Source organism: Danio rerio, chromosome 10 (assembly GCF_052040795.2).
Source record: "Danio rerio strain M-AB ecotype USA chromosome 10, GRCz13ab, whole genome shotgun sequence".
NCBI lineage: Eukaryota > Metazoa > Chordata > Actinopteri > Cypriniformes > Danionidae > Danio > Danio rerio.
The window spans coordinates 2,877,197-2,904,930 of NC_141030.1; the positions used below are offsets into that span (position 1 = coordinate 2,877,197).

The window sequence follows — 27,734 nt, forward strand, 5'->3', positions numbered from 1 at the left end:
TCGAACATAACGTTAGGTTATTAATATTCATGAGCCGACGTCACCACTGTAGGTAGGGGTTTGTAAATACGTGTCCCCTCAGCCAAAAGTGGTCAGATGTTTCGCAGGATAATCTTCAGACAACTTTTTGCGACACAAAACGATACTTTAAGGAACGTAAAGAGCAGTCGAGAGCCTCTAGCGATGGTCGAGGTGTTTTCAGGCCGGACGATGGTGAATAAAGAAGAAATATGGTGGAGCCGTTTAGTAATTTATTAATACTATTTATTTATTTTTACAAGATGGCAACAAGTATGTAATTCTTTATGCGTATTTAAATTTAATTAACTTAAAATTAAAGAAATATCAATTACCTTTTCTCCCGCCAACTGTAGCGTTTACTCATTTATTATTCATGAGCATTAGTCTAAATCAGCCTCTGTCATCAAATCAGAAGTCGAATGTAACGTTAAGTAATTAATATTCATGAGCCGACGTCACCACAGTAGGAAGCGGTTTGTAAATACGCGTCCCCTCAGCCAGAAGCGGTCAGAAGAAGAATCTCAGGATAATCTTTACACGTACTTCAGACAACTTTTTACGACACAAAACGATACCTTAGGGAACGTAAAAAGCAACCGAGAGCCTCCAGCGATGGTCGAGGTGTTTTCAGGCCGGACGCTGGTGAATAAAGAGGGGGATTTGGTGGAGCCGGAGGAGGCGCTCCGCAATAAGGTGGTGGGTCTGTATTTCTCCGCCGGCTGGTGTCCGCCCTGCAGGGACTTCACTCCGCTGCTCTGCGACTTTTACACGGAGCTGGTGGAGGAGACTGAACCGCCAGCACAGTTCGAGATCGTCTTCATATCCTCAGATAAATCCACCGAGGACATGGTGGAGTATTATCACGACATGCACGGAGACTGGCTGGCGTTACCCTGGACAGACCCATACAAACAGTGAGTTCACCATCATGCAAAACTTGAATTGAAGAAAAGTTGATTTAATATTCGCATATTCGTTCATTTTTGTACATTGACAACTTGTGAGACGGTTTCTATAATGTTTACTTCTCTACTCTGAATATTCGGTCTGCAAATGCATGTAAATATGACATCAAAGCATCATTAGCACTATTTCATTGACTGTAAACAGTGTTGTACTTTGATAGTCAACGACTGCTAATATTAATCCAATATTTAGAATTTGCAAAGAAAACTTTTCTGAGATTATATTATTATGGAAAGTTCAAATGTGCGAATATAAAACCAACTTTACCCCCAATAAAACCTGAGCATCAGTGACACAGTAACCTTTCATTACAGCTCTGTGCATGCTAAGAGGTTTAACACACACACACTGACAGGATTATGTTTATAAATAGTCAGTGACAGTGTGTGTAGTTTCATTGAATGTTTGTGTATTTCCACTCATCATAGAAATCTGGCAACATCAATAAATAAATAAAATAAATAAAGAGATGTGTTTTTAAAGGCAATGAAAAGTTCTTGGACGCTTATTTGCAGGTTATAGAGCATACATAGTGAACATTATGCATTTAAATTAATGTAAAGTAATCTCAAAAAATTCAATAAATCCGTTGATTAAATGTGTGGGAATTCTGAATATTATGCAGCCTTTGGATTGATAGTTTATTATTTGTCATGCAGTATTTATGAGTTTGTATTCATTGAAAGACAATAATCTGCTTGTATTTTTGATCGTTAATTTGTCTGATGGCAGAAATGCTGTGTTAAGTTTCATCTTGATGATATTTCTGCCAGCTGACAAATAATCAAAATGAAAAAAGTTCTGGATTTTAATTGTAACTTTACGTTTTTATTTTTTAGCTGTTATTTTGTTTTGTTATTATATTGTAGCTATTTTGTCTCTCTTTTTTATATATTTAATTTTATATATTCTGGTTAAATTTGATAAAACATTCAAATTTATTTTAGATCAAAAGATTATTATTATTATTTTTTATTGATGAGGAATACAAAGTATTATATTTGATAAATTATGACTGTTATAAAATATATCTGTCTGTTAGCATTTGTTTTTCCTACTGTGGAAGTCTATGGTTCCCTGTTTCTAACATTCATCAAAATATCGGAAACCGGTAACCATTGACTTCCATAGGGTTTGTTTTTCCTACTGTGGAGGTGGTGGTTACTGTTTTCCAACATTCATTGAAATATCTGAAACCAGTACCCATTGACTTCAATAGTATTTGTTTTTCCTACTGTAGAAATCAATGGTTACTAGTTTTGTTTATTTGTTGAGGCTGTACATAAAAATAAAAATGTTATAAAATGCCAGTTTTAAAAAAAATAAATCCCATGTTTAAACATCAAGCAGCATAACCAGCTGTTTTTAACACTTTAAAAGGATTGAGAAAATGAGAGTGGAAGCCAGTAAGTTTCCAACAGCTGCACCACTTATGTAAAAGAATAAGGTTGATTATATATTATTATATTCTTTGGTGTAAATCAAATTATGAAAAAAAAAAATTTAAATGAAAAGGATTAGATTTAGTGATTGTTTAATAATTTATTTCCATACAAATGATTTTGCCCACGTTGAAGTGTTTTAAACAGTCAATTCTGATCTGATGTGTGTGTGTGTGTGTGTGTGTGTTGTGAGTTTGATCTGTTTGTGTTTCTCTGCTGTTTCCGCAGTGAACTGAAGAAGAGGTACAACATCACAGCCGTCCCAAAGCTGGTGATTGTGAAGGAGAATGGTCAGGTCATCACTGACAAGGGCCGAAAGCAGATCCGGGATCAGGGGCTGGCCTGCTTCAGGAGCTGGATCGAGGTGGCAGAGATCTTCCAGAACTTTAAAGGCTAGAAATCAGGACGAAAATGCTGCTCTCCGTTTACAAGGGCTCTTTCTATTTTATGCAACAAGCTTTAAACCAGTCTATTTAGGTTAACAGTCCACATGACTAGTCATATCAACAATGCGTTGGTTTGACTTGCTTGTATGTGTTGTGGTAGTGAAACAGAACATTTTTGACAGGTAGTGTATATTTAAGATGCTTTTTCTATTTATTTTTTTATACAGCTGCTTTTCTAAGAATATATTTATACTGGATGAATGTTCTCTGATTAAAGGAATAGTTCTTCGATGGGTACCGGTTTCTAACAATCGTCAAAATATTAAAAACTGATAGCAATTGACTTTCATAGTATTTGTTTTTCCTACTGTGGAAGTCAATGGTTGCCGATTTCCAACATTTGTCAAAATTTACTTCTATAGTATTTGTTTTTCTTACTGTGGAGGTTGATGGTTACCGGTTTCTAACATTTATCAAAATATCAGAAACCAGTAACCATTGACTTCAATAGTATATGTTTTTCCTACTGTGGATGTCGATAGTTACTGGTTTCCAACATTCGTCAAAATATCAGAAACCAGTAAACATTGACTTTAATAGTATTTTTTTTTTCCTACTGTGCAAGTCGATGGTTACCAGTTTCCAACATTCATCAAAATATCAGAACCGGTAACCATTTACTTCAATAGTATTTGTTTTTCCTACTGTGGATGTTGATGGTTACTGGTTTCCAACATTCGTCAAAATATCAGAAACCGGTAACCATTGACTTCAATAGTATTTGTTTTACCTACTGTGGATGTCGATGGTTACCAGTTTCCAACATTCGTAAAAATATCTTCTTTTGTGAAGGGAGAGAAATTAAAGACCAAAATGTTTATTTTAGGGTGAACTATCCCTTTAAATAAATAAATAAATCTGAATTGTACGTGCGTGTGTGTGTGTGTGTGCAGCAGGTGTTTACTAGATCTGTTGTTATGGATCATCAAAATGCCTCTTGTTCCTCCGTGTCTCATTAAAACTCACAGATCCTCCTTGGAGAGTGTTTGTTTTTTTTCTTTCCACCACACTCAGCTCCCTGTCGCTCTCTGTTTTGCTTTCAGTTGTGAAACGAGCGTTGAACCGTTCCTTCATTATATCAACAGTGACGTGACTAATACTGCGCTGAGGGATCATGATTGCTCATACCTCTATATTACACCATACCCAAGCGAGATACCATACTAGGGTAATCTGCAGTTTCAGCTAATTATTAAGCCATTCATATAGTCATTAATAAATACTTTAATAGAATACCTGTGTGTAATGTACAGTTTTTTTTTAAAATTACATTTTAACCTATGTGGCGTCACAATGGTGCTGTGGGAAGCACAATCGCCTCACAGCAAGAAGGTCACTGGTTCTAGCCTTGGCTGGGTCAGTTGCCGTTTCTTTGTGGAGTTTGCATGTTCTCCCCATGTTCGTGTGGGTTTCCTCCGGGTGCTCCAGTTTCCCCACACAAGCCCAAAGACATGCGGTACAGGTGAATTGGGTAGGCTAAATTGTCCGTAGCGTGTGTGTGTGTGTGGATGCTTCCCAGTGATGGGCTGCGGCTGAAAGGGCATCCGCTGCGTAAAACATATGCTGGATAAGTTGGTGGTTCGTTCTGCCGTGGCAACCCCAGATTAATAAAGGGACTAAGCCGAAAAGAAAATAATAGAATAAATGAATACAGACGTTAAAATAGAATCAAAATTCCTCCCATTTTGAGGCCCCTGAGCAACTTCACGTAGGTGTGTGGTTATCCCGCCCACCAATTTGATTGACATGTATAACCATGTCTCCACATTAACGCGCAGTGTTGGGGAGTAACTAGTTATATGTAATGGCGTTACGTAATTTAATTACAATAATTAACAGTAATTTGTTACAGTTATTGAGAGAAAAAATTTGTAATTAAATTACAGTTACTTATGAAAATGTTAAAAAGATTACAAATGGGGTTACATCCAAACATGTTTAATAATATATATCTAGATACTGTGGATTGCAAGATACTAGTATTCCTTAAAGGGATAGTTCACCCAAAAATGAAAATGTACTCACTATTTACTCACACTCAAGTGGTTATAAACCTTTTTGAGATTTTTTTTAACACAAAAGAAGATATTTTAAATAATGCTGAAAACCTGTAATTGTTTACTTCCATAGTATTTGTTTTCCCTATTGAAAGTTACAGGATTTCAGCATTCTTCAAAATATCTTTGTGTGTGTGTGTGTGTGTGTGTGTGTGTGTGTGTGTGTGTGTGTGTGTGTGTGTGTGTGTGAGTGTGAGTGTGAGAGAATGATGACAGAAATTTCTGGGGGAACTATCCCTTTAAGAAGCCTGATAATATTCACCCTGAAATGATTTTAAGAAATTTTAAAAACAGCTTTTATTCCAGTTAAACTAAAACGAAACTGAAATGCTACTGTGAAAGATTCTTCAATCACTCGTACAAACGATGACTTGTGAAAAAATTGACAAAACAGTCCACATTTCACAGGAGGGCTAATAACTAACTTAATTTTGAGTTTCACCTGTTTACTGTCCATGTATTTTCATATCCAGATGAATCATTTCTGAGTTGTATTTGCCGTCGTGTGCAGGTTTCACAGAAAGTACAGTAACGTTAACGTTAGTTAGATCAGTTCAGTTGAACGACCGTCATGTTTTATGACTGAAACTGGCCTCAATGTGAGAGAAACACACCCTGATCATAAAAACTGAGCTGATAAGAGGGTCTAAAGGACGCGGGCCGGACATATTCGAGCCAGTTTGAGCAGAAGAAGCGGTTAACGAGACAAACTGACCAGATTTATCATGAGGAGATCAACACTGTACCTTCTGCTGGCCGTCGTGGGCTCTGGATGCGTCTCGGCTTCATCACCCGGTGAGTTTTGACTGAGTTATAATATAGTCCTCCACAGAAAGTGTTTATAGTAGTCGACATTTCAAGTGTAGTTTTTCCAAAATTGTTCTGAAAGCATCTTTACACAGTACAGAAACCAACCGAAAGCGACATAATTGTTCAAAAATAGTGTGTATACGCAAACCGTCCGCTACAAAAACCGTTTATTGCATCATAGCGCCTTGGAGCCACCATTAAACGGCTCATGTGACTATTATGACTTTCATTTGGTGACTTTTCCACCATTAATATAATTTCAATAAAATATAATTAGTTAAATAGATTTAAGCATTCATTTAGTCGTTCAAGCGTAAAACGTGATGCAATTTTAAACGCAAGCATAGGAGCAGCAGGTGAGCCTAGAAACTCCATTAAAAATACTGTGGTTCAATATATTTACATATTTTAAAGACTTGGCGCAGAACAATGGGATTTATTTCACTGCTTCTTTTCTGATCTGAGACCCACTTCATATCGAATATCAATCAGGCAGTGAAGAGAATAGAATTTTTTAAGAAACTTGATTTTAAAGACGACGTTGACGTCTTGGCATGACAGTTTACCGGAAGCACTTGAGCTGGTTTATTGAAAATTAAAAGTCTTTCTGCATAAACCCCATTCTGAACAAACACGGCTGTGTAAAGATGCTTTTAAGACAATAGTGTTGTTTGTGATCCAATTCTACACTTAAAATCCACCAAGTTACTTTGATACAGGAGGAAATTAGCCTAATAATTTCTAAGAAATCATGTTTCCTTTTGTAAAACATGATGAGAATGAATAAATATTCATTTCAGTATTTTGTGATTCTCAGATGTTTCCTGTTTGTTTTACAATAAGGAATTGAATTATGGCATGTTGATGTCTGCTCTGTCGACTTTTTTTGATTAAAAAAAAATCAGGGCTGTTTATTAAAGAGAAATGTTTTAGTAGTTAAAAACGATATATTGTGTAAGACCTAATATATAATTATTTGTTAAATACTTGAAGTACTTGCAGTTTATTAGCAGGTTTTTGTACCGTAATTTATACAACAACCCAGACAATGTACCACTTCAGTCTAATAAAAATGTCAATAAAGTCTCTTTTTTTCAAACGTTTCTTAATGTAGTTAAACTTCTTTATTCTGTGAACATTACAATAATGAAAGGATCTGTTTGAATTCTGTTTTATAATTCTGCAAACTTTATTAAAATGTGACTTTTGAATCTGAAACCAGCAGTAAAACTGTCTTCTATTGACTTAGCATGAACGCTGTTAGAACATTAGCCAGAGTTGAGATAATGTTTCCTGTTAACTACAACAGTTTGCCATACTGTGAGATCAGGAAATGTAACCAACCTCATGTCAAATACTATAGTAAATATTTATATTAGTATTTTTTAACCATACTATCCTATAATATATAATACTGTGGATATTATAGCATTTACATCACTTTTTAATAAACACCACAGCACACTGTAGTATTAACTATATAGTGAACTGATAAACTGTATTCCCAGTGATGGGTTGCAGCTGGAAGGGCATCTGCTGTGTAAAACATATGCTGGATAAGTTGGCGGTTCATTCCGCTGTGGCTACCCCTGATAAATAAAGGGATTAAGCTGAAGGAAAATGAATGATAATCTGTAATAACTATTGTAGTATACCTTAGTTTTACTACAGTAAACTGTGGTGCATTGTAGTATATCATACCCTATAGTTGAAGAAAAGTTCAGTATTGAGTATTTGTTTATTGGGTAACCAGCAACTACAGTATCACCACAACAGATTAATTTAAGTACTTTACTATAGTATAGCTCAAAATCACTATAGTATGCTATTTAATATAAATTACTATAGTATTTTTTGTCATGTAACAGGTCTTGTGAAGTGATTTGAAATGTGCATTTTTATTCAGTGTTTGATGTAGGGCAGGGCATATATTAGCCCCTCCCCCTTTAAAAAAAACAGCCAATAGAGTTTTGTTGTATCACTGCTCTGCCTGTGAGAGTAGTTAAGCTCAAGTGCATCAAATGAGATGGGGGCGGGGCATGTCAGACACTAGAGAGCATCTGATTGGTTGGATGATTTGATGAGAAACTGAAGTATGAGGTGACTCCGATTATTCATTTATATTAGTGTTTATATCAGTTTTATATCTTCTAAACGCAAATGTTGTCATTGTTCTGGAGCACACTAGCTTATAGATATTAAAACTACTGATGCTAACATCTAAATAACGTTATTTTTAATTTCACACGACCTTTAAGCATGTCCAAAATTATGAAAACCACTCCAGTTAAATAGTTTAAATCCTTATTTTAACCTTTTGTTTAAATAAATATTGCTTTTTTTATCTTTGACCAGATATTTGACAACTTTTGACAAGATATTAATGATTAATCATTTCTGTTTTTCCTCAGGCCCAAAATGCACAGGTCAAAAAGATGAAGGAACGGGAACAGAAAAGATTAAGAAATATTTCTATGATCTGCAAGCAGATTCCTGTGTGCCCTTCTACTTTAAGGGAACAGGCGGGAACGGCAACCGATTCGACAGCGATAAAGAGTGTGTGAAAGCATGCTCTCCTAAAGCCCTCCAGATTTACCCCACTGATGGTAAAACTCACAGTAAAACACAGAGCATGTGTTCGGTTTAGAGCAATTCCATGTCGACAATGCAATTAAAAGAGTTGTTTGTGTAGGCTTGTATTGTACAGCACTTTAAAAATACTCAAAAATGTCTCTGTAAAATACATACAGAATATATATAGTCACTGGCCACTTTATTAGGTACAGCTTACTAGTACCCGGTTGGACCCCTTTTGCCTTCAGAACGGCCTTAATCCTTCATGGCACAGACTCAACAAGATACTGGAAATATTCCTCAGAGATTTTGCTCCATATTGTCATGATAGCATCACACAGTTGCTGCAGATTTGTCGGCTGCACATCCATGATGCCAATCTCCCGTTCCACCACATCCCAAATGTGCTCTATTGGATTCAGCTCTGGTGACTGTGGAGGCCATTTAAGTACAGTGAACTCATTGTCATGTTCAAGAAACCAGTCTGAGATGACATGGTGTGTTATCCTGCTGGAAGTAGCCATCAGAAGATGAGTACACTGTTGTTACATCACCACCAGCAGCCTGAACTGTTGATACAAGGCAGGATGGATCCATGCTTTCATGTTGTTGATGCCAAATTCTGACCCGACCATCTGAATGTGGCAGCAGAAATGAAGACTCATCAGAGCAGGCAACGTTTCTCCAATCTTCTATTGTCCAGTTTTGGTGAGGCTGTGTGAATTGTAGCCTCAGTTTCCTGTTCTTAGCTGACAGGAGCGGCACCCGGTGTGGTCTTCTGCTGCTGTAGCCCATCTGCTTCAAGGTTGGACGTGTTGTGTGTTCAGAGATGCTCTTCTGCAGACCTCGGTTATATCGAGTGGTTATTTGAGTTACTGTTGCCTTTCTATCAGCTGGAACCAATCTGGCCATTCTCCTCTGACCTCTGGCATCACCAAGGCATTGCGCCGATGGAACCATTTTCACTTTTTTGGACCATTTTCTGTAAACCCTAGAGATGGTTGTGCGTGAAAATCCCAGTAGATCAGCAGTTTCTGAAATACTCAGACCAGCCCGTCTGGCACCAACAACCATGCTGACAACATACTGAATCCCAACATACTGAATCCCCTTTCCTTCCCATTCTAATGCTCGGTTTGAACTGCAGCAGATCATCTTGACCATCTCTACATGCCGAAATGCATTGAGTTGCTGCCATGTGATTGGCTGATTAGACATGTGCATTAACAAGTAGTTGGAGAGGTGTACCTAATAAAGTGGCCGGTGAGTGTATATATATATATATATATATATATATATATATATATATATATATATATATATATATATTATATATATATATATATATATATATATATATATATAAAGAGACAAAAATAATAATAAAAAGATTCCTTTTTTCCAACAATATATATATATAAATTATATTAAATTTATATATATATTTGTTGTTGTTGTTCTATAGTGAGCCAATATGATCCTTAATTAACAGAATTTCTACAAATTATGTTAATAAAAACCTAATTCTGTCACGTTCATAACACAATGTAAAGCAGATTGATATTTTTTGATCCCTTAACTTTGAATTTATATTTTAAGTTTTTACAGTAAACGTCACATCCATAACCCTGAAACTGCTCTTTACACTGAGATCTTCTCTCTTGCCTTCATGTTCATCAGAAACATCAATTTGCTCAATGGAGATGGATGAAGGAACCTGTTTCGCTTTATTTCCCATGTATTATTACAACGCTGAGGAGAAGATCTGCCGCATGTTCATATACAGAGGCTGCAGAGGAAATGCCAACCGATTCGAGTCTCGAGAAGAATGTCAGCAGACCTGTCTCGGTCAGTTCAAGACTCTTTTTACAGCTTTTTAATCAGCTTTGCTTCTACTTTTGTTGCTCACATTGTTAATAATTAGTTAATTGTGTGATAAATAGTTAATAATGTTGGCGCAGTAGGTGGTGCTGTCGCCTCACAGCAAGAAGGTCGTTGTTTCGAGCCTCGGCTGGGTCAGTTGGTGTTTCTGTGTGGAGTTTGCATGTTCTCCCTGCATTCGCGTGGGTTTACTCCGGTTTCCATCACAAGTTCAAAAACATGCGGTACAGGTGAAGTGGGTAGGCTAAATTGTCTGTAGTGTATGAGTGTAAATGAGTGTGTATGGATGCTTCCCAGTGATGGGTTGCATCTGCTGCGTAAAACATATGCTAGATAAGTTGGCGGTTCATTCCACTGTGGCGACCCCAGATTAATAAAAGGACTAAGCCAAAATGAAAATGAATGATATAACTTAAGCAATCTCCACTGTGCTAAGCGAGAGCGCTTCTCTTCTGTTAAACAGTCGCATCATCAGTGACGTAAGCATGACTTCGAAAGGCTCAAAAGTGAAGATGCAGTGTGAGTGCAGGCCATCAGGGAAGAGGGATGGGGGCACAACCGCGCTTCAGCACGGTTCAAGTGAAGCGTGCCTAGTGAGAGTACGGCCTTCTACTCTGGAATGTCTGAAATTCTTTGATGATGTCATTTTGACAGACTGGTAGAAATATGATTAGCCACACCCCTCACTTAGAGTGAACGATGAGAATAAAAAGACTAAACTAAACCCCGCCCCCCTACTCAATATTCCGTTTGAAATTCATCAAACATCAGTCCACAAGAGAGCTGCCTCCATCCTGAAAGAGCCCTCGCACCCACTACACAAAATATTCAGACTCCTGCCCTCAGGGCGAAGGAGATGCAGGACTGCCAGACTCAAGAACTCTCCATCAGCTATCAGACTTTTAACTGGATAACCAGTGGACATAAACGGTTTCATTTCTTGCTCAGTAGCACACTATATTCTTCATTCCAGTTTGCACTATAAATGCATGCAATTGCACTCAATCTGCTCCGGCCGTTATACTGTTGTTTGCACATACGCCAATTGCACTAGACACTTTTTGCATAATAAGCACAATTTTAAACAACTACTATACATTGTTTACATCTGTTTACATTACTCCACAATCAGTATTATATAATATTTACATTCATAGATATTTATAATATATATACAAACACATTTCATAGTTATACTTCTGTCATTTCTCTGTATGTATGTGTGTGTGTGTGTGTGTGTGTGTGTGTGTACACACACACACACACACACACCCCCACACACATACATACATACATACATACATACATACACACACACATGCACACACATTTCATAGTTATACTTCTGTCATTTCTGTATGTATATATATATGTGTGTGTATGTGTGTGTGTGTGTGTGTGTGTGTCGTGTATGATGTGTATATTATGTGCATGACTTCACTGTGGACATTGTACAGGGAAATGCGTTTCCTTACTGTGCACGTGTAACTGAACATCACACTGAAATAAAAGTCTGCAGCAACTTCCAGTTCACATGGACCTTATCCAGTTTTAAGTTTATGTATTCACTGTGTACATACAACAATTGGAGCTGAAGTTCTGACCTGTTCCTGTTGTGAGCAGATTAGTTCCACATTAAATTATGCGAGTAACTGGATCTAATAAAGAGTCATTTCTTAAATGTTAAATAAACAAATAAAGTCAAAAGAGGATGTCAGATATTACTGCTATAAGATGATAATTGAAAGATGATATACATTCACCAGCCACTTATTTAGGTACTTACTAGTACCAGGTTGGACCCTGTTCTGCCTCTTAATCCTTCATGGCATGGATTCAACAAGGTTCTGGAAATATTCCTCAGAGATTTTGCTCCATATTGTCATGATAGCATCACGCAGTTGCTGCAGATTTGTCGACTGCACATCCATGATGCCAATCTCCCGTTTCACCACATCCCAAAGCTGCTCTATTGGATTGAGAACTGATGACTGTGGAGGCCATTTGAGTGCAGTGAACTCATTGTCATGTTCAAGTAACCAGTCTGAGATGATTCACGCTTTATGACATGGTGCGTTATCCTGCTGGAAGTAGCCATCAGAAGATGGAGACACTGTGCTCATAAAGGGATGGACATGATCAGCAACAATACTCAGGTAGACTGTGGTGTCGACACGATGCTCAATTGGTACTAATCGGCCCAAAGTGTGCCAAGAAAATCTCCCCCACACCATTACACCACCAGCAGAAGCTTGAACCATTGATTTAAGGCAGGATGGATCCATGATTTTATGTTGTTAACGGCAAATTCTGACCCGACCATCCGAATGTCTGATAAGCAGAAATCAACTCATCAGAGCAGGCAACGTTTCTCCAATCTTCTATTGTCCAGTTTTGGTGAGTCTGTGTGAATTGTAGCCTCAGTTTCCTGTTCTTAGCTGACAGGAGTGGCACCCGGTGTGGTCTTCTGCTGCTGTAGCCCATCCGCCTCAAGGTTGGACGTGTTGTGTGTTCAGAGATGCTCTTCTGCAGAGCTCGGTTGTAACGGGTGCTTATTTGAGTTACTGTTGCCTCTCTATCAGCTCGAACCCTAGAGATGGTTGTGCATAAAAATCCCAGTAGATCAGCAGTTTCTGAAATACTCAGACCAGCCCGTCTGGTCATGCCGTGTTCAAAGTCACTTAAATCCCCTTTCTTCCCCATTCTGATGCTCGCTTTGAACTGCCGCAGATCATCTTGACCATGCCTAAATGCATTGAGTTGCTGCCATGTGATTGGCGGATTAGTTAACGAGCAGTTAGACAGGTGTACCTAATAAAGTGGCCGGTGAGTGTACATGATTATTTTGACAGCATGATATAATTTCAGTCTGACTAAAATACTGAAGTCCTTAGAGGCCATACAATATTAATAGTAATGGGGACCAAAGTTGAGGCCCTGATGTGTAAACATGCGCATAAATCACACAGGATGAAGCATTCTGAACGTAAGGGTGCAGATTGTTTCCAGTGAGTGTGCAGAGTGTGTGTTCCTCTGTTGTCCAGCAGAGGTCAGTGTGTCTTAATATCTGCATGTGTTTCGACAGCGCGCTCTGGCCGACTGATGGGAGCTGCAGATCTGCCCAACCCTGATGAGAAGACTGTTGATGCAGGTTAGACATCATCATCATCATCATCATCATCATTAACCCACTGCTGTTCTCACAACATGTTTCAGAGCTGTAAATAAAGTGTGTGTGTGTGTGTCTCTCAGGGCTGATTGTGGGGGTTCTGGGTGGGCTTGTGTTTGCCGGTGCCGTCATTGCTGCAGTCGTCATGTTTGTGCTCCAAAAGTAAGTACTGAAATGGGAAATGGTGGCAATACAGCTCTTTTACCATGTAATATTATCCAGTGTATCTAAAGCTGTTCTTTTCATTAATAGGAAAAGCAAGAAGTCCGAGAGGAAGCCGGTGCCGACATCTGATATTGAGCTGAAGTAGATCTGTCTGTTCACAGCATTAGTCTCTCTGTACATACACTCCTCCTGCTTTTGTACCATTTATACTACAGCCACGTTAGAAAAGTCATTCAACAAGGGGTTAAACTGTTAGATGTAGGCCATGTGTCGTCTATGAAATGTTGTTTGACTGTAAGAGTTCAGTAATGTTCTGTTAATCATTAAACAGTCCTCCTGTTTGTTTTATACCGCAGCAGATTTGACATGTACTTACTAAGATGATGCATTGATGATGTAACAAATAAATCTCTCCTTTTTTGTTCTACACTGCTTTAATACGTTATTTACAAGATTTAAGAGAAGACTTTGGTGTCTCCAGAATGTGTCTGCAAAGTTTCAGCTCAAAATACCTATCGGATTATTTATTATAGCCTCCAGAAGCTGCCCATTTTGCTGTCTGAGGTTGTTTTCCCATGACCTTATTGATGAGCTGCGAAATTCAGATGGAGGGTGGGAAGTTGTTCTTCTACATATAAATCGCTATCATAACATCAAAATATTTCTGTTTTATGTTGTTTATAATTGTTTATAGAACAGTTCTGTCTGGTTCTCGAATTTGATTTAAGTAATATCAAAGAGCTTAGAGAATGACCAAGAGGCGACACTCTAGTGTAATTTGGTAAACAGCCACTAGAGGGCGCGGCGGCCATTTTGGAATGAAAACTCCAACAGAACTACAGCAAATTATAAGTCTGTGAAATAAACTATTAAAAGTGCTGATGATTGTGATAATAAGTGTTGTATTGTCGTCTTTTAGGTTGTATCTCAGCTTTAATATGCTTTTTAAATGGATAAATAAAAAACAAAGTAGCTGCTTGCCATCGCAAAAGTAATGAGATCCAATGGACGGCCGATCGCTTTCACTCCAAAATGGTGGAATCCAAGGCTGTTACTGAGCGCTGCTGTTGCAATGGAACGTTCTATTGAGTGTCGCCTCTTAGTCATTCTAAGCTCTTTGGTAATATCAGCACCTGTACAGCCTCTTTACCCTTTTTGTATTACTCCGCCCACATACAGCCAGCAACAAGCAGACTCTACAGATCTAAAGTGTCGTTAGAATCTTCAAAAGATGCCTGCTCAGCTGTTTAACTGTCAGCTTATGATTTGAATCCAATGCGGAAGAAAGTAGTTCCTCATACAAAAGGGTTTTTGAGACTCTCCGTGTTTAATTTTGTTTTTATATACACAATTTTGCAGTCAAACTGTTGTATAAACGCAATATCACACGAGTAGCAGTGCGATATGGCTGTATATCGGCACTGGTGGTTGCACTAAGCATTGCACGCCTCCCACCAGTGCCGATATACAGCCATATCACACTACTACTCGTGTGATATTGCTCATTTAAATCAGCCAAAATAAGAAATGCCGGACAGCTTTTATAGACCTCCAGAAGTTTTTACTCATAAAGGGGGAAAGTTCAAGAAACTGGCTGAAAACCGGAAGAAAAGTCAGCATGTAATAAACATTTCTTCAATACATCCATGTGTGCAAACTCTTTTTTAATTGCGATAATTCGTTTGACAGCACCATTAAAGATTATAAACAGGCCTAACTATGTGTATAAATATGTTAATGTGTTATATGCAAATCAGACAAACACCTATACAAAATCCATGAGAATATAAATAACATACCCTGCCGTGTGTTGCAATGAAATCTCCGTCTGGTTTTGCGATAATTAAAGTTTTTACTGGCGTTTTGGTGGAATAAACAACCATAGCGTGAACATCTTAGGTTAAACCCAGAAGTTTACATCCACCGTATAAAAAGGCACATAATTATTTAAGAAGTCAGATGTTGATGTGACTAAACTTTTTCTCTTTTAGGTAAGTTTGGATTATCAACGTAGTTTCTGCTTATTAGCAGAATAATGAGAGATATATTTGTTGAGAAATTGTTCTATTTTTTCTTGAATGTCAAGTTTACACGCAATAAGATTATTCTGCCTCTGAAACAGCTCAGATGATGGGGTCAAGGCTTTGGAAGTTTCTGATTGGCTAATTGACAACATTTGAGTTAATTGGAGGCACAACTGTAGAATAGTGTTGAGGGAAAACCTCAAACACACTGCTTCCTTGTGTGACAACATGAGAAAATCAACAAGCCAGAATCAACAACAAAGCCAGATTACAGTTAGCTAAATTACACTGGGAAAAAGAATAATGTTTGGAGACATGTCCCGTGCTCTAATGTATAATAATGACTAGTGTTACATCTGGAGGACAAAGGGGAAAGCTTACAAGCCTAGGAACACCATCCCAACTGTGCAGTATGGGGGCGGCAGCATCATGTTGTGGGGCTGTTTTGCTGCAGGAGGGACTGGTCCACTTCACAGCAGTTTCTTTCTTTTATTAAATATTTCCCAAATGATGTTTAACAGAGCAAGGAAATTTTCACAGTATGTCTGATAATATTTTTTTTCTTTTGGAATAAGTCCTATTTGTTTTATTTTAGCAATAATAAAAGCAGTTTTTAGTAAAAAAAAAAAAAAAAAAAGGAGCAATATTATTAGCCCCTTTAAGCTATATTTTTTTCAATAGTCTACAGAACAAACCATCAGCATACAACAACTTGCCTAATTAACCTGCCTAGTTAACCTAATTAACCTAGTTAAGCCTTTAAATGTCACTTTAAGCTGTATAGAAGTGTCTTGAAAAATATCTAGTCTAATATTATTTACTGTCATCATGGCAAAGATAAAATAAATCAGTTATTAGAGATGAGTTATTAAAACTATTGTATAAAAATGTGTTGAAAAAAAATCTGCTCTCCGCTAAACAGAAATTGGCGAAAAAATAAACAGGGGGGCTAATCATTCTGACTTCAACTGTAAATGAATTAGGTCATGGAGGAAGCATCTAAATTACTCCAGTAAATTCCAGTAATTTACTCTGGGACGGGTGTCAATTCTCCATCACATGATCAATTACATCATCGAGAATATGATGACGTGTTTCCATAAAACACATCAGTCACAGATACTGGAAAAATGTAAGAATCATTAACCTGTAGTGAACACTGTATCCAGATTATTCACCTGATTATTGTGTGTGTGTGTGTGTGTGTGTGTGTGTGTGTGTGTGTGTGTGTGTGTGTGTGTGTGTGTGTCTTTAATCTGAACGTCCACATGATTATGCTCAGACTCACTTCAAAACAATATTCTTTGTACTTATTTATATCAGTAAAGCTGTTTTAGTTTAGTAGCTATTTAGTAATTATACATTTCAGTGATATGCAGTTACGGGGAAAAAACAATAGTAAGTAAACACTTGAACATTTAATTTGACTGGATTTACTGGATTTATTGGAGTAAAATTGTATTGTTAGTTTTATTCTAAAAAGATCAAATAATAAAATATTAGGCTACATTTAGGTTTTGACGTCACGTGACCAAAATTCAATGTCTAGCCAGCGTCTAAAGACAACATTATTTTGACATCCAATAATGACGACAAATGACGTTGATATTTGGTTTATTTTAGGTTGGATGTTGATGTTGCGATTTGTGTTCTGAAGTCAACCCGATTTTCTTTTCTAAGCAAAATGCAACAACCCCGCGATATTGGGGTACAATGTCAATCTGACCTTATGTTGACATCCTGTGCCTGCTGGGTGTGTACAGTCACCGGCCACTTTATTAGGTACACCTCTCCAACTGCTGGTTAACACAAATGTCTAATCAGCCAATCACATGGCAGCAACTCAATTCATTTAGGCATGTAGACATGATCGAGATGATCTGCTGCAGTTCAAACCGAGCATCAGAATGGGGAAGAAATGGGATTTTAGTGACTCTGAATGTAGCATGGTTGTTGGTGTCAGACGGGCTAGTCTGTGTATTTTAGAAACTGCTGATCTACTGGGATTTTCACGCACAACCATCTCTAGGGTTTACAGAGAATGGTCTGACAAAGAGGAAATATCCAGCGAGCGGCAGTTCTGTGGGCGCAAATGTCTTGTTGATGCCAGAGCTGCTGATAGAAAGGCAACAGTAACTCAAATAAGCACTCGCTACAACCGAGGTCTGCAGAAGAGCATCTCTGAACACACAACACGTCCAACCTTGAGGCGGATGGCCTACAGCAACAAAGGACCACACCGGGTGCCGCTCCTGTCAGCTAACAACAGGAAACTGCAGCTACAATTCACACAGGCTCACCAAAACTGGACAATAGAAGATTGGAGAAACGTTTCCTGCTCTGATGAGTCTCCATTTCTGCTGCCACAATCAGATGGTCGGGTCAGAATTTGGCATCAACATCATGAAAGCATGGATCCATCCTGCCTTGTATCAACAGTTCAGGCTGCTGGTGGTGCTGTAATGCTGAGGGGGGTATTGTTTGGCACACTTTGTGCCCATTAGTACCAATCATCCTGTCAACGCCACAGCCTACCTGAGTATTGTTGCTGACCATGTCCATCCCTTTATGACCACAGTGACCACTTCCAGCAGGATAAAACACCATGTCATAAAGCGTGAATCATCTCAGACTGGTTTCTTGAACATGACAATGAGCTCACTGTACTCAAATGGCCTCCACAGTCACCAGAGCTCAATCCAATAGAGCCCCTTTGGGATGTAGTGGAATAGGAGATTGTCATCACGGATGTGCAGCCGACACATCTGCAGAACTATGTGATGCTATCATGTCAATATGGAGCAAAATCTCTGAGGAATATTTCCAGTATATTTTTGAATCTATGCCAAGAAGGATTAAGGCAGTTCTGAAAGCAAAAGGGGGTCCAACCCGGTCCTAGTAAGGTGTACCTAATAAAGTGGCCGGTGAGTGTATATGTTTTTTTTGTATGTTTAGATTTTTTGTTTTTGTTTTAGATTATATAGTAGTAGTAGTAGTAATAATAATAATAATAATAATAATAATAATAACAATTATTATTATTATTATTAAATAAAGGTTGTTCTAAATTAAATTCAGCTAAGCCGTACTGTACCTTTTCTAAATTTACTCTACTTCAAATTTATTCCATTTATTTTAAAATAACACCGAGCTGCAGATGTTTCAGTTCCTCATTTTTTCGAGCTGTCACACACTTTCATAAGACACGTAACTTAGCGCTTCAACATAAGGTTACTTTAAGTTCTTCTGTTTGCTAAATATTTAACCTTTATGCTGGAAGCGGGAATAAATATGCGTGAACTATGACTTTAAATCTGACGCAAACAAGGGGTTAACGATAGTGTTTATTAGCCGAGGGCGGAGAGAGAGAGAGAGAGAGAGAGAGAGAGAGAGAGAGAGAGAGAGAGAGAGAGAGACTACTAAAAAACTTGAGTAAACCGAGAGAGGAGAGAGCGCGTGCACGTCAGAACCAACGGAATAAACCGCTGCATGAAAGTGACCGAGCGTGGATATAAACACGAGCTGCTGATTTGTAATGAAAGACAGTCAGATTTGAAGTTTGTAAGTTCACGTAGATCATTAGACAGAGAGATAATGGAGGAAAACCTGCCTGAAGATCTGGCGAATCTGTCTGAGCTGGACGAGAAATGTTTGCTGGAGGTTTTGACTGGACGTTTCACACAGAACCTCATCTATGTGAGTAAAATACGACCGTGGAAGGGCGAAAAAGACTTGAAATTCACAAAACAGCCATTGAAATAATGTGAAGTTGGTTTTATATTCGCTCTTGCAGGCTTTCTAATTAATAATATAATTTCAGAAAAGTATTATCTACACATTTTAAGTATATGAAAATCATATGAGCTGCAAATGGCTATCAAAATAACGTTACAACATTCACAGTCAATTAAAAAGTGCTAATGTTGTATTGAAGTCATACTTACATGCTATTTCAGACTGAATATCTCAAAATTAGCCTGGTAAACAATACAGAGACCATGTTACAAGTTCATGAACGAATGTGGGAGTACAAAACCAACTTTACCTCAAGAAGTTAGTGTCTAGCCTGAAATAAAACCAGCTGTGTTTATTATTTAGAGACTATACAACAATGATCTGCTGTTCTCTGTGACAGTTGTGTTTAAATACCACTGCCTGAATCTCATTTATATTAGTGAGAAACTGAAGACTAACAAAAATGTTTGACATATTTACAGACGTATATAGGGGACATCTTGGTGGCTATCAATCCATTTAAATATCTTTCCATCTATGAAAAAGAGGTAAGAGTATGACCCTGAAGCTAAAAGTTAAGAGAACTCAAAATAACACGTTGAAATTAATAGTTGAGTTGGTTTTAAATTTCCTGTGCAGGTATCCCAGCGTTATAAGTGCCATGAGAAGAAGTCTTTACCCCCGCATATATTCGCTGTGGCGGACCGAGCCTATCAGTCCATGCTGGGACGTCTAGCTATGGGACCTAAGAATCAATGCATCGTCATCAGGTTTGTGCTAATCACCAAAAAACAACACATTCTCTATAGGAAATCATGTTTGAGGGTAAAGCTGCAAAGTCAAATGGTGACATGTGTCAGTACAGTTAAAAAATTCTTGCCCAGCCATGTTTGTTTTTTCTTCAGACACGTATAGACAAGTTTAGCATTCCCCCATAATTTTGCTGAATCAGATAAGAGTATTTGTGCCTGTCTAATATAAAAACACAATCAGAAGTCTATATAAACATACTGCTAATTTGAAACTTCAGCTTTCAGCTATTGACTTTTGTGGTTATTTAATTCTGTTTTATTAAAACCCAGCACATGTGCATTGCGGAGACGTCTATTTGATGTTTGTGTTTGCATCTGAAAGATATATATATGGCTGATTCCAGCGTTATGGATGTGACATTTGCAGAAAAAATTCAAAACATAAATTCGCAGAGAAAGTATACGTTAACATTATATTGAATCATCTGTTTATATTTTCCAAAACAACTAACCATAGAGTTATGGGATCAAAAAAATTTAATCTGTGAACATTTTTTATACTTTAAATGAGGAAAATAAACAAGCGTTATGGATGTGACAAAAAAGTCTGCAAGTTTACAGTATACAATATTTTTCGTAGAAATTCTGTGAATTAAACTGCACAACCCAAAATAAATAATGCTCAACAAAAGGATAAGAGTTGGCTCTTTATAGAACAAAACTGATTGATTTTATTTTATTTTGACATTTTTGCATTTTTGAGGGAAAAGCTGTGTTATGGATGTGACACTTTTTCGTTATGGATGTGACGGATGTGAAATTGCCATTTGTTTGACTTTGGTAAATCAAATATAATAGTTTGAAAACATTGACAGAGCCATTTTTAGGTATTTTTAAACTACTGTAAAACACTTGCCTGCGCAAAAAAATGTAGAAACGGTTTCGCTATTTTGGTGAAAACATTTTTCTTTTCATGGCAAGGTTGACATTTTCATGGAATTGCTCATATATATATATATATATATATATATATATATATATATATATATATATATATATATATATGTATATATCTATATATATGTATATGTATATATATATATATATATATATATATATATATATATATATATATATATAATTTATATATATATATAATTTATATATATATATATATATATATATATATATATATATATAATTTATATATATATATATATATATATATATATAATTTATATATAATTTATATATATATATATATATATATATATAATTTATATATATATATATAATTTATATATATATATATAGATATATATATAATTTATATATATATATATATATATATATATAAATTATATATATATATATATATATATATATATATATATATATATATATTTATATATATATATATTTATTTATATATATATATATATATATATATATATATATATATATTTATATATTTATATATATATAATATATATTTTTTAAGAGTAGTATTTTTACTTTATTGTCCACAATATGGGTGTCATAGTGGCTCAGTGGTTAGCATTGTTGACTCACAGCAAGAAGGTCACTAGTTCAAGTCCTGGCTGGGCCAGTTGGCATTTCTGTGTGGAGTTTACATGTTCTCCCTGTGTTTGCGTGGGTTTCCTCTGGGTGCTCCAGTTTCCTCCACAGTCCAAACACATGTGCTATAGGGGAATTGAATAAGCTAAATTGGCCGTAGTGTACTGTATGTGTGTGAATGTGAGAGTGTATGGGTGTTTCCCGGTACTTGGTTGTGGCTGGAAGAGCATGTATAAAACTTTTGCTGGATAAGTTGGTGGTTCATTCCAATTTGATGACCTCTGATAAATAAAGGGACTAGGCCGAAGGAAAATGAATGAATAAATGTCACCAATGATGCATCCACTGAACAAAAACAGACAACACAAATCAACACAAACGTTCAATCATCAACACACAAATGTCAATAACAGTATGTCTATAAGACGTCTTGTGTCAGATGTTTAAAAATGTTTATAATATGTCTACACTGTATAAAAGGCTGGGTTCCATGATCTACGTATTTGCGTTGAGACATCATGAAGGAATTAAGTTGGCTTAATAGTTTATATAAATTTAAATAGATTAAACGTAAAACAGTTAATTCTGGAGTTTTTTGGGACAACTTGTGTTGTTTTAGCTCATTTTAAAGAAGTCGTTTAAACAAACAGCTAATTAAAGTTTTGAGTGTAAGATGTTTCTGATAGTTTTTCATTTTTAAATTAGTTTTTAATTCAGTGCTATTTTTAAGTTTGCTGTAAATTTCAGTTTATTTTAGCTTGTTTTATTAATATTAGTGTATTTTTTTATTTAACATCCAGTGCTTCCCACACAGACTTTACATAGACCAGGTATATTAATGGCCGTGCAAGTATATTTACTAAAACTTTTTTTTTTTTTTACTATTATTATCATCCTTTCACACTATTTAGTATTCGCCTAATATAACCAAACATCCGCCATCGATTAGGTAGTGGAAAATCCTCTCTCATTTATCCGATTCATTCTGTGCTCTGCAGACACACAGAGATGCACCTTTTTGGCACTTAAAAAATGTGTCTGGCCGGTTTCTAAATTTTGTAAAATGTCTAGAATTCGGCTTTTGCTTTCCAAAGCTGTCTTTCGTTAATCGTAGGCATTTCGTTTGGCTTTTGCTTTGCTTTGCAGCTGACTGCACATGCACAGTTGCGAGAGCAACATTTAATAATTCATTCTTGATGCTAAATGACTCGAAAAACTTTACTTTAAGACGAAATGACTGGTCTAAACTGGCTGCAAAATATATGTACACCACAGCGCTTTATTTAAATCTACACGTTTTAATCATGTAATTATTATATATTTTTAGCAATATTGTCTGTTTTTATTCCTTTTTCTTTCATTTATTTCTCATTCGCTGTATAATTTATTAATTTAATATTGTTAATATTTTACATAGGCTATTTTATATGCATAACTAAAATGCTTTGGCATTCATGTTTGATTTGAACTTGATAGAGAAGAAGAAGATTTGACCTGTCAGTGTGTGCACAATGCTCCTGAATAGCATAAAAGTTGTTTTTTTATTTCAACAGTCTCTTATTTTTAATTTGACCCATTGAAAAAAACTGTCATTCATAAATAGAATTATTGTTAAAAAACTAATTATGTTTTGTTTTGTCGCATATAGTTAATTATTTAAGTGTTGTGGGTAAATAGTGTGCTTAAATTCGGCTACCTGACATTGACATCTCTTTAGTTTTTATACATTTCGTTTTAATAATTCTAGTCTAGCAGAGTTGACAGTGCCGACCAGAGCAAAGTTTAGCCAGTGTTTGCACAGCTTACCTTAACTCTTGTGCAAACCTCTCCGTAATAAAAATGAAATAGTTGTTTAAACAGACCGTTAACTCAAAACCACACAAATGCAATTTAAAAAATGAAGTAAAGTACAAATTATGAAAAATACAAACAGACTTTATTCATGAAAAAAATCAATGATGTAGTTAAACAGGCCTCCATTTTATATTAAGTGAAGAAAGTTTGAACCCGTTACCATAGGAAACAGGTTGTGTATTAACTGACGTGAATGATTGCTTATTAATTCAGAAAATTCTTTTTATTTTTACATTTTTTTCAGTTAGCTTTTCAGCAGCTGTTTGTGTTATTTAGCTTTATTTCATTTTTTTTTTTTAGTTAACAAAAATGTTTTGACCAAATATTTTAATTTTAGTCTTCCTTTAATAATGCTGCTGTATTAGCAAAACTGAGTGCTGATTGGTGATGTTATTGTAGCCCTCCAGGTTGTGATGCAATTTGGATATAAATTGGTTTTGAATTGTGCACCTTTTTGTAAACAAAATATTGATTAGTTCTGGGGATTGGTTTGTGTGAATTTTGTTAACAAAAATAGGGGACGAAAAATGTTCGTTGACTACCTCTTTCCCAAGACTACGCTGTAAAAAACCAAAATTATCAGATTAAATCAAAATACTACATTTGGTTTCAGTTTCACCAAGTTAAACTCTTTTATTTTTACGTAGTTTAGTTGACTAGAAAGATTCTTTGATTCAACTGAACATTTTTAGGCAGCAAGCATGTTATTTTATTTAATTTTTTTACAGTAAATGAAGAGAAGACATCATGGATCTCATTTGATACTAAATACAACTACATCAGCATGTAATTTTCTTGACTATAAAGGTGAGACTAAAATGTAGTCAAAAAAGATCAAACGTACCAACATTATTTTTGTTATAATCGTAACATGGACAAACCACTGTTGTCCATATGTCCAAATATTCCAATTTAAGTCCTCCAGATGTAAACACAAACATAAAATCAAAACCTCCATGATATACGTGTGCTATAATCTAATGTAAAGCAAATCTTTAGAAAGTTAGAGCAGCCTATGGTTGTATTGGTAACCTAGCAACCAATCGTAACTAATGCAAGCATAATTGAACAGCTAATTAGTCACAATGTTAGCCGTGTCATAGTTTATTCGGCAAATGTGTTTTTGTCTCGTTATTCATTAACCCTTTTGCGCAAGTTCAAGTTTTTCTTTTTTGCAAATTAAGGGATTTTTATTTGAAGTAAAGCATTTGCAACAATCATTTCTCATGCGATGCTTCAACATTGTTGTTACCCAGTTAGCATTAGTTCAAATTAGTTGCATGATCAGTAATGCATGTTCAAATTAGTAATGCATGAACTAACAGAACATATTGTTAAGCTTTTATAAAAACCTTCAGGCAATATTTTGACTAATCATTCTTCTACCGTTCGAATTTGCGTCAACAGATTTCTTGTCTAGTTTCTTTTACATCCAGTCTAACCGTGAAAATTTCAGATAGAATTTACTTCCCGGATTCCTCCATAACCCAATAGCATGGTTGATAGCTTTAACTCAGAGTTGTATCCGGTATCATATTTAAGGTTCTTCCTATGCGCAGCCTTCCTCCGAGACTCAGCACTGCTGCTTTACCATTAGGAAGGCCGGCTTAATGTATTTTTCAGAAATGGAGCCCCATGGTTGATTCCTGAGATGCATCATGTGAGTGCGGAGCCAACAGTCAAAAAGTTTTGGTTTTCGCAGTCACTGGGCAACAGACATTCTCTGATTATGTAAATAGGAAACCTTCAATAGAGCCCAGTGGTGCCGTCACCATTAGTGACACACAGACATTTGTGAAAGAGACAGAGCCAGTGGAGGATGGCTGATAATCACCCTGACAACTGGGAAAGAATGCTTTTAATGTGGACAATGACAAGCTACAACAACACCATCATAAAAGTATGCATGTGTCATCTTTTGTTAAGGGAACATCCTTTAATAAAAGATGATGTTTTGTCAGTGGTGCTAAGGCTCAATAAAGTTGGTTTTTGGTTTTCACAATCACTGGGCACCAGACTTTCTCTGATTATATAAATAGTAAACCCTCAATAGAGCTCATTGGTGCTGTCACCATTAGTGACACACAGACATTTTTGTCTGACAATGACAAGCCAAGATAACATCGTCATAAAAGTATGCTTGTCATCTTTCATTAAAGGAACATTCCCCCATTTTTTTAGAAATACAAGTCACCTAGATTTATACTGTTTGTTTTACCATTTTTAATCCATTCAGCTTGTCTTTGGGTCCGGGAGCACTTTTAGCTTAGCTTACCATAGATCATTGAATCAGATTAGACCATTAGCATCTCACTAAATAAATAAATTAATTAATTAATAAATAAAAATAAGTAAATAAATAAATAAATAAATAAATAAATATAATTTTCTTATTTAAAGCTGGACTCTTCTGTAGGTAAATTGTGTACTGAGACAACGGGTGTCCAAATTCATTCCTGGAGGGCTGGTGTCTTTCTGACTTTAGCTTCAATTTGCTTCAACACACCTGCCAGGACTTTTCTAGTAAATCTGGTTAGAGCTTGATTAGCTGCTGGATGTCCGCAGGGTCTTAAAGCCTTACAATGTCATACATTTCAAAAACCTTTAAAGGTCTTAAATTTACTAAAATTTAAATATTTTTTAAAACGAGTCTTAATTTTCCTCTATGCAAAGTTACCCAGTGATGCCGACCCATCACCAATAATCCAATCTGAATAAAACTTTGAATTAAAGTTAAATATTTAACTCTATTCACCAATATGGTGTCATTATCTTTCTTACTATAACTTTTATTTGCATGAATTAAGTTTATTATAGTTTTGTTAATATTTTCTATCTAGATGTAGCATGTTTTGACATTTAAAATATGTGGTTAAGATATAATTTACTAAATTAAAATCGCTTCGATGAGGCAAGTTAAAATAACCCCATGCCATTAGAAAAAATCCTTAGCGTTTAGCCCTATAAAAGTCTGGAAATTTTCTTTATAATGGTCTTTAAAGTTTTTAATTTTGACCTTAAATTTGTCCAGAGTGTATTGCTGAGTTTTCTTTAACATTCAAAGCATTTTCCCATAATATGTGTCAAAATAAGATTTGTCACCAGAAATCATTCCGCTAGCTGAAACACAGAAGATCTGAGGCCAAATTAAGACTCAAAATCACTCCAGAATGGATGAAAACATCCCCAACAGCACACAAGGGTTAAAAGGGCTAATAATATTGACCTTAAAATAGTTTTTTTTTCTTTTCTTTTTTTACTTTAAGTATCGCTGAAATAAAACAAATAAGATTTTGTCTGGAAGAAAAAGTATAATAGGAAATACTGTGAAAATTTCCTTGCTCTGTTAAACATCATTTGGGATAATTTTGAAAAAGAAAAAAATTCACAGAAGAGAGAATCATTTTTACTTCACCTGTATATATATATGTATTTATATATTGTTATTAGGATATGGGATGTTTGTCATATCACCCTGCCCTACTGTCCGATGACTCAATTCTCTGTTTGTGATTCTCTGTATTGATGTGACCCGCAGTGGTGAGAGCGGCGCGGGTAAAACGGAGAGCACCAAACTGCTGCTGAGACACATCATGGAGCTCTGCAAGGCCAACTCCCAGCTGGAGCAGCAGATCCTGCAGGTATGTCCTTCATTTGAATATCACGGCCATCAGCTCTGCACAGGTCAGGACATCAGCGAGCCGTGATGCCTGCTGAGATTGAACTGAGCTGCATTGGGGCGCTCGCTGGTTCATTTACAGACAGGAAGCTCAAACTGCTCCACCCCACTCACCACTGCTTGTGTGTGTGCGTGCGTGCGTGCGTGCGTGCGTGTGTGTGTGTGTGTGTCTGTGTGTGTTATTGGACACATGTGGTTTCTGGCATATTCAAATTGTGGGTTTATGGGGTGTGTGTTCAATTTGTTTGTTCTAATGTGTTTTGAGAGAGACTTCAAGAGGCCATGAAATCAGATTTTACCCCTAGACTTCTGTGTATTTAGTTTGTCTTACAGGTCACCCCCCAAAAAAACATCTAAAATAAAGCAGCATAATTTAATTTCAGTCCTCAAATCTGCTTTGCATGAAGAAACTCTGTGAATGTTTGGGTTTTCCCTCATCAGTATTCCTCCAAAGTTTAATCCAGGCAACCCTGCTTTTGACTAAAGTACAGGTTTTCTGCTGTCTGCAGGGTCGTTTATTAGGGACCGAGCACCGAAACGGTGCGTAGGCCCTATTGGAATTGCTCCGTTTATTATTATTA

The 27,734-nt window shown here is 36.3% G+C and overlaps 3 protein-coding genes across 5 annotated transcripts in view; all 3 read left to right on the forward strand.

The window, feature by feature from the left end:
- The first annotated feature begins 478 nt into the window (after positions 1-478).
- On the forward strand, positions 479-4,108 carry nxnl2 (nucleoredoxin like 2). The gene is made up of 2 exons (NM_001008630.2): positions 479-935; positions 2,658-4,108. The coding sequence occupies exons 1-2, from the start codon at positions 634-636 to the stop codon at positions 2,824-2,826; spliced, it is 471 nt and encodes a 156-aa protein (NP_001008630.1). The 5' UTR covers positions 479-633; the 3' UTR covers positions 2,827-4,108.
- Positions 4,109-5,404: 1,296 nt separating this feature from the next.
- On the forward strand, positions 5,405-13,958 carry tfpil (tissue factor pathway inhibitor-like). Its single transcript, NM_001386352.1, has 6 exons — positions 5,405-5,727; positions 8,154-8,348; positions 9,997-10,164; positions 13,283-13,348; positions 13,450-13,528; positions 13,619-13,958. The coding sequence occupies exons 1-6, from the start codon at positions 5,658-5,660 to the stop codon at positions 13,674-13,676; spliced, it is 636 nt and encodes a 211-aa protein (NP_001373281.1). The 5' UTR covers positions 5,405-5,657; the 3' UTR covers positions 13,677-13,958.
- Positions 13,959-18,985: 5,027 nt separating this feature from the next.
- Positions 18,986-27,734, forward strand: part of unm_sa41569 (un-named sa41569) — a 66,903-nt gene continuing 58,154 nt past the window's right edge. For all 3 annotated transcript variants that reach the window (XR_015500685.1, XM_087269960.1, XM_087269961.1), the window contains exons 1-4: positions 18,986-19,251; positions 19,773-19,838; positions 19,930-20,060; positions 27,013-27,115. Coding sequence is in view for 2 of the 3 variants with exons in the window: in XM_087269960.1 (XP_087126086.1) it covers positions 19,045-19,251; positions 19,773-19,838; positions 19,930-20,060; positions 27,013-27,115 (507 nt within the window). In the remaining variant the exon portion in view is untranslated. The remainder of the gene's footprint in view (positions 19,252-19,772; positions 19,839-19,929; positions 20,061-27,012; positions 27,116-27,734) is intronic.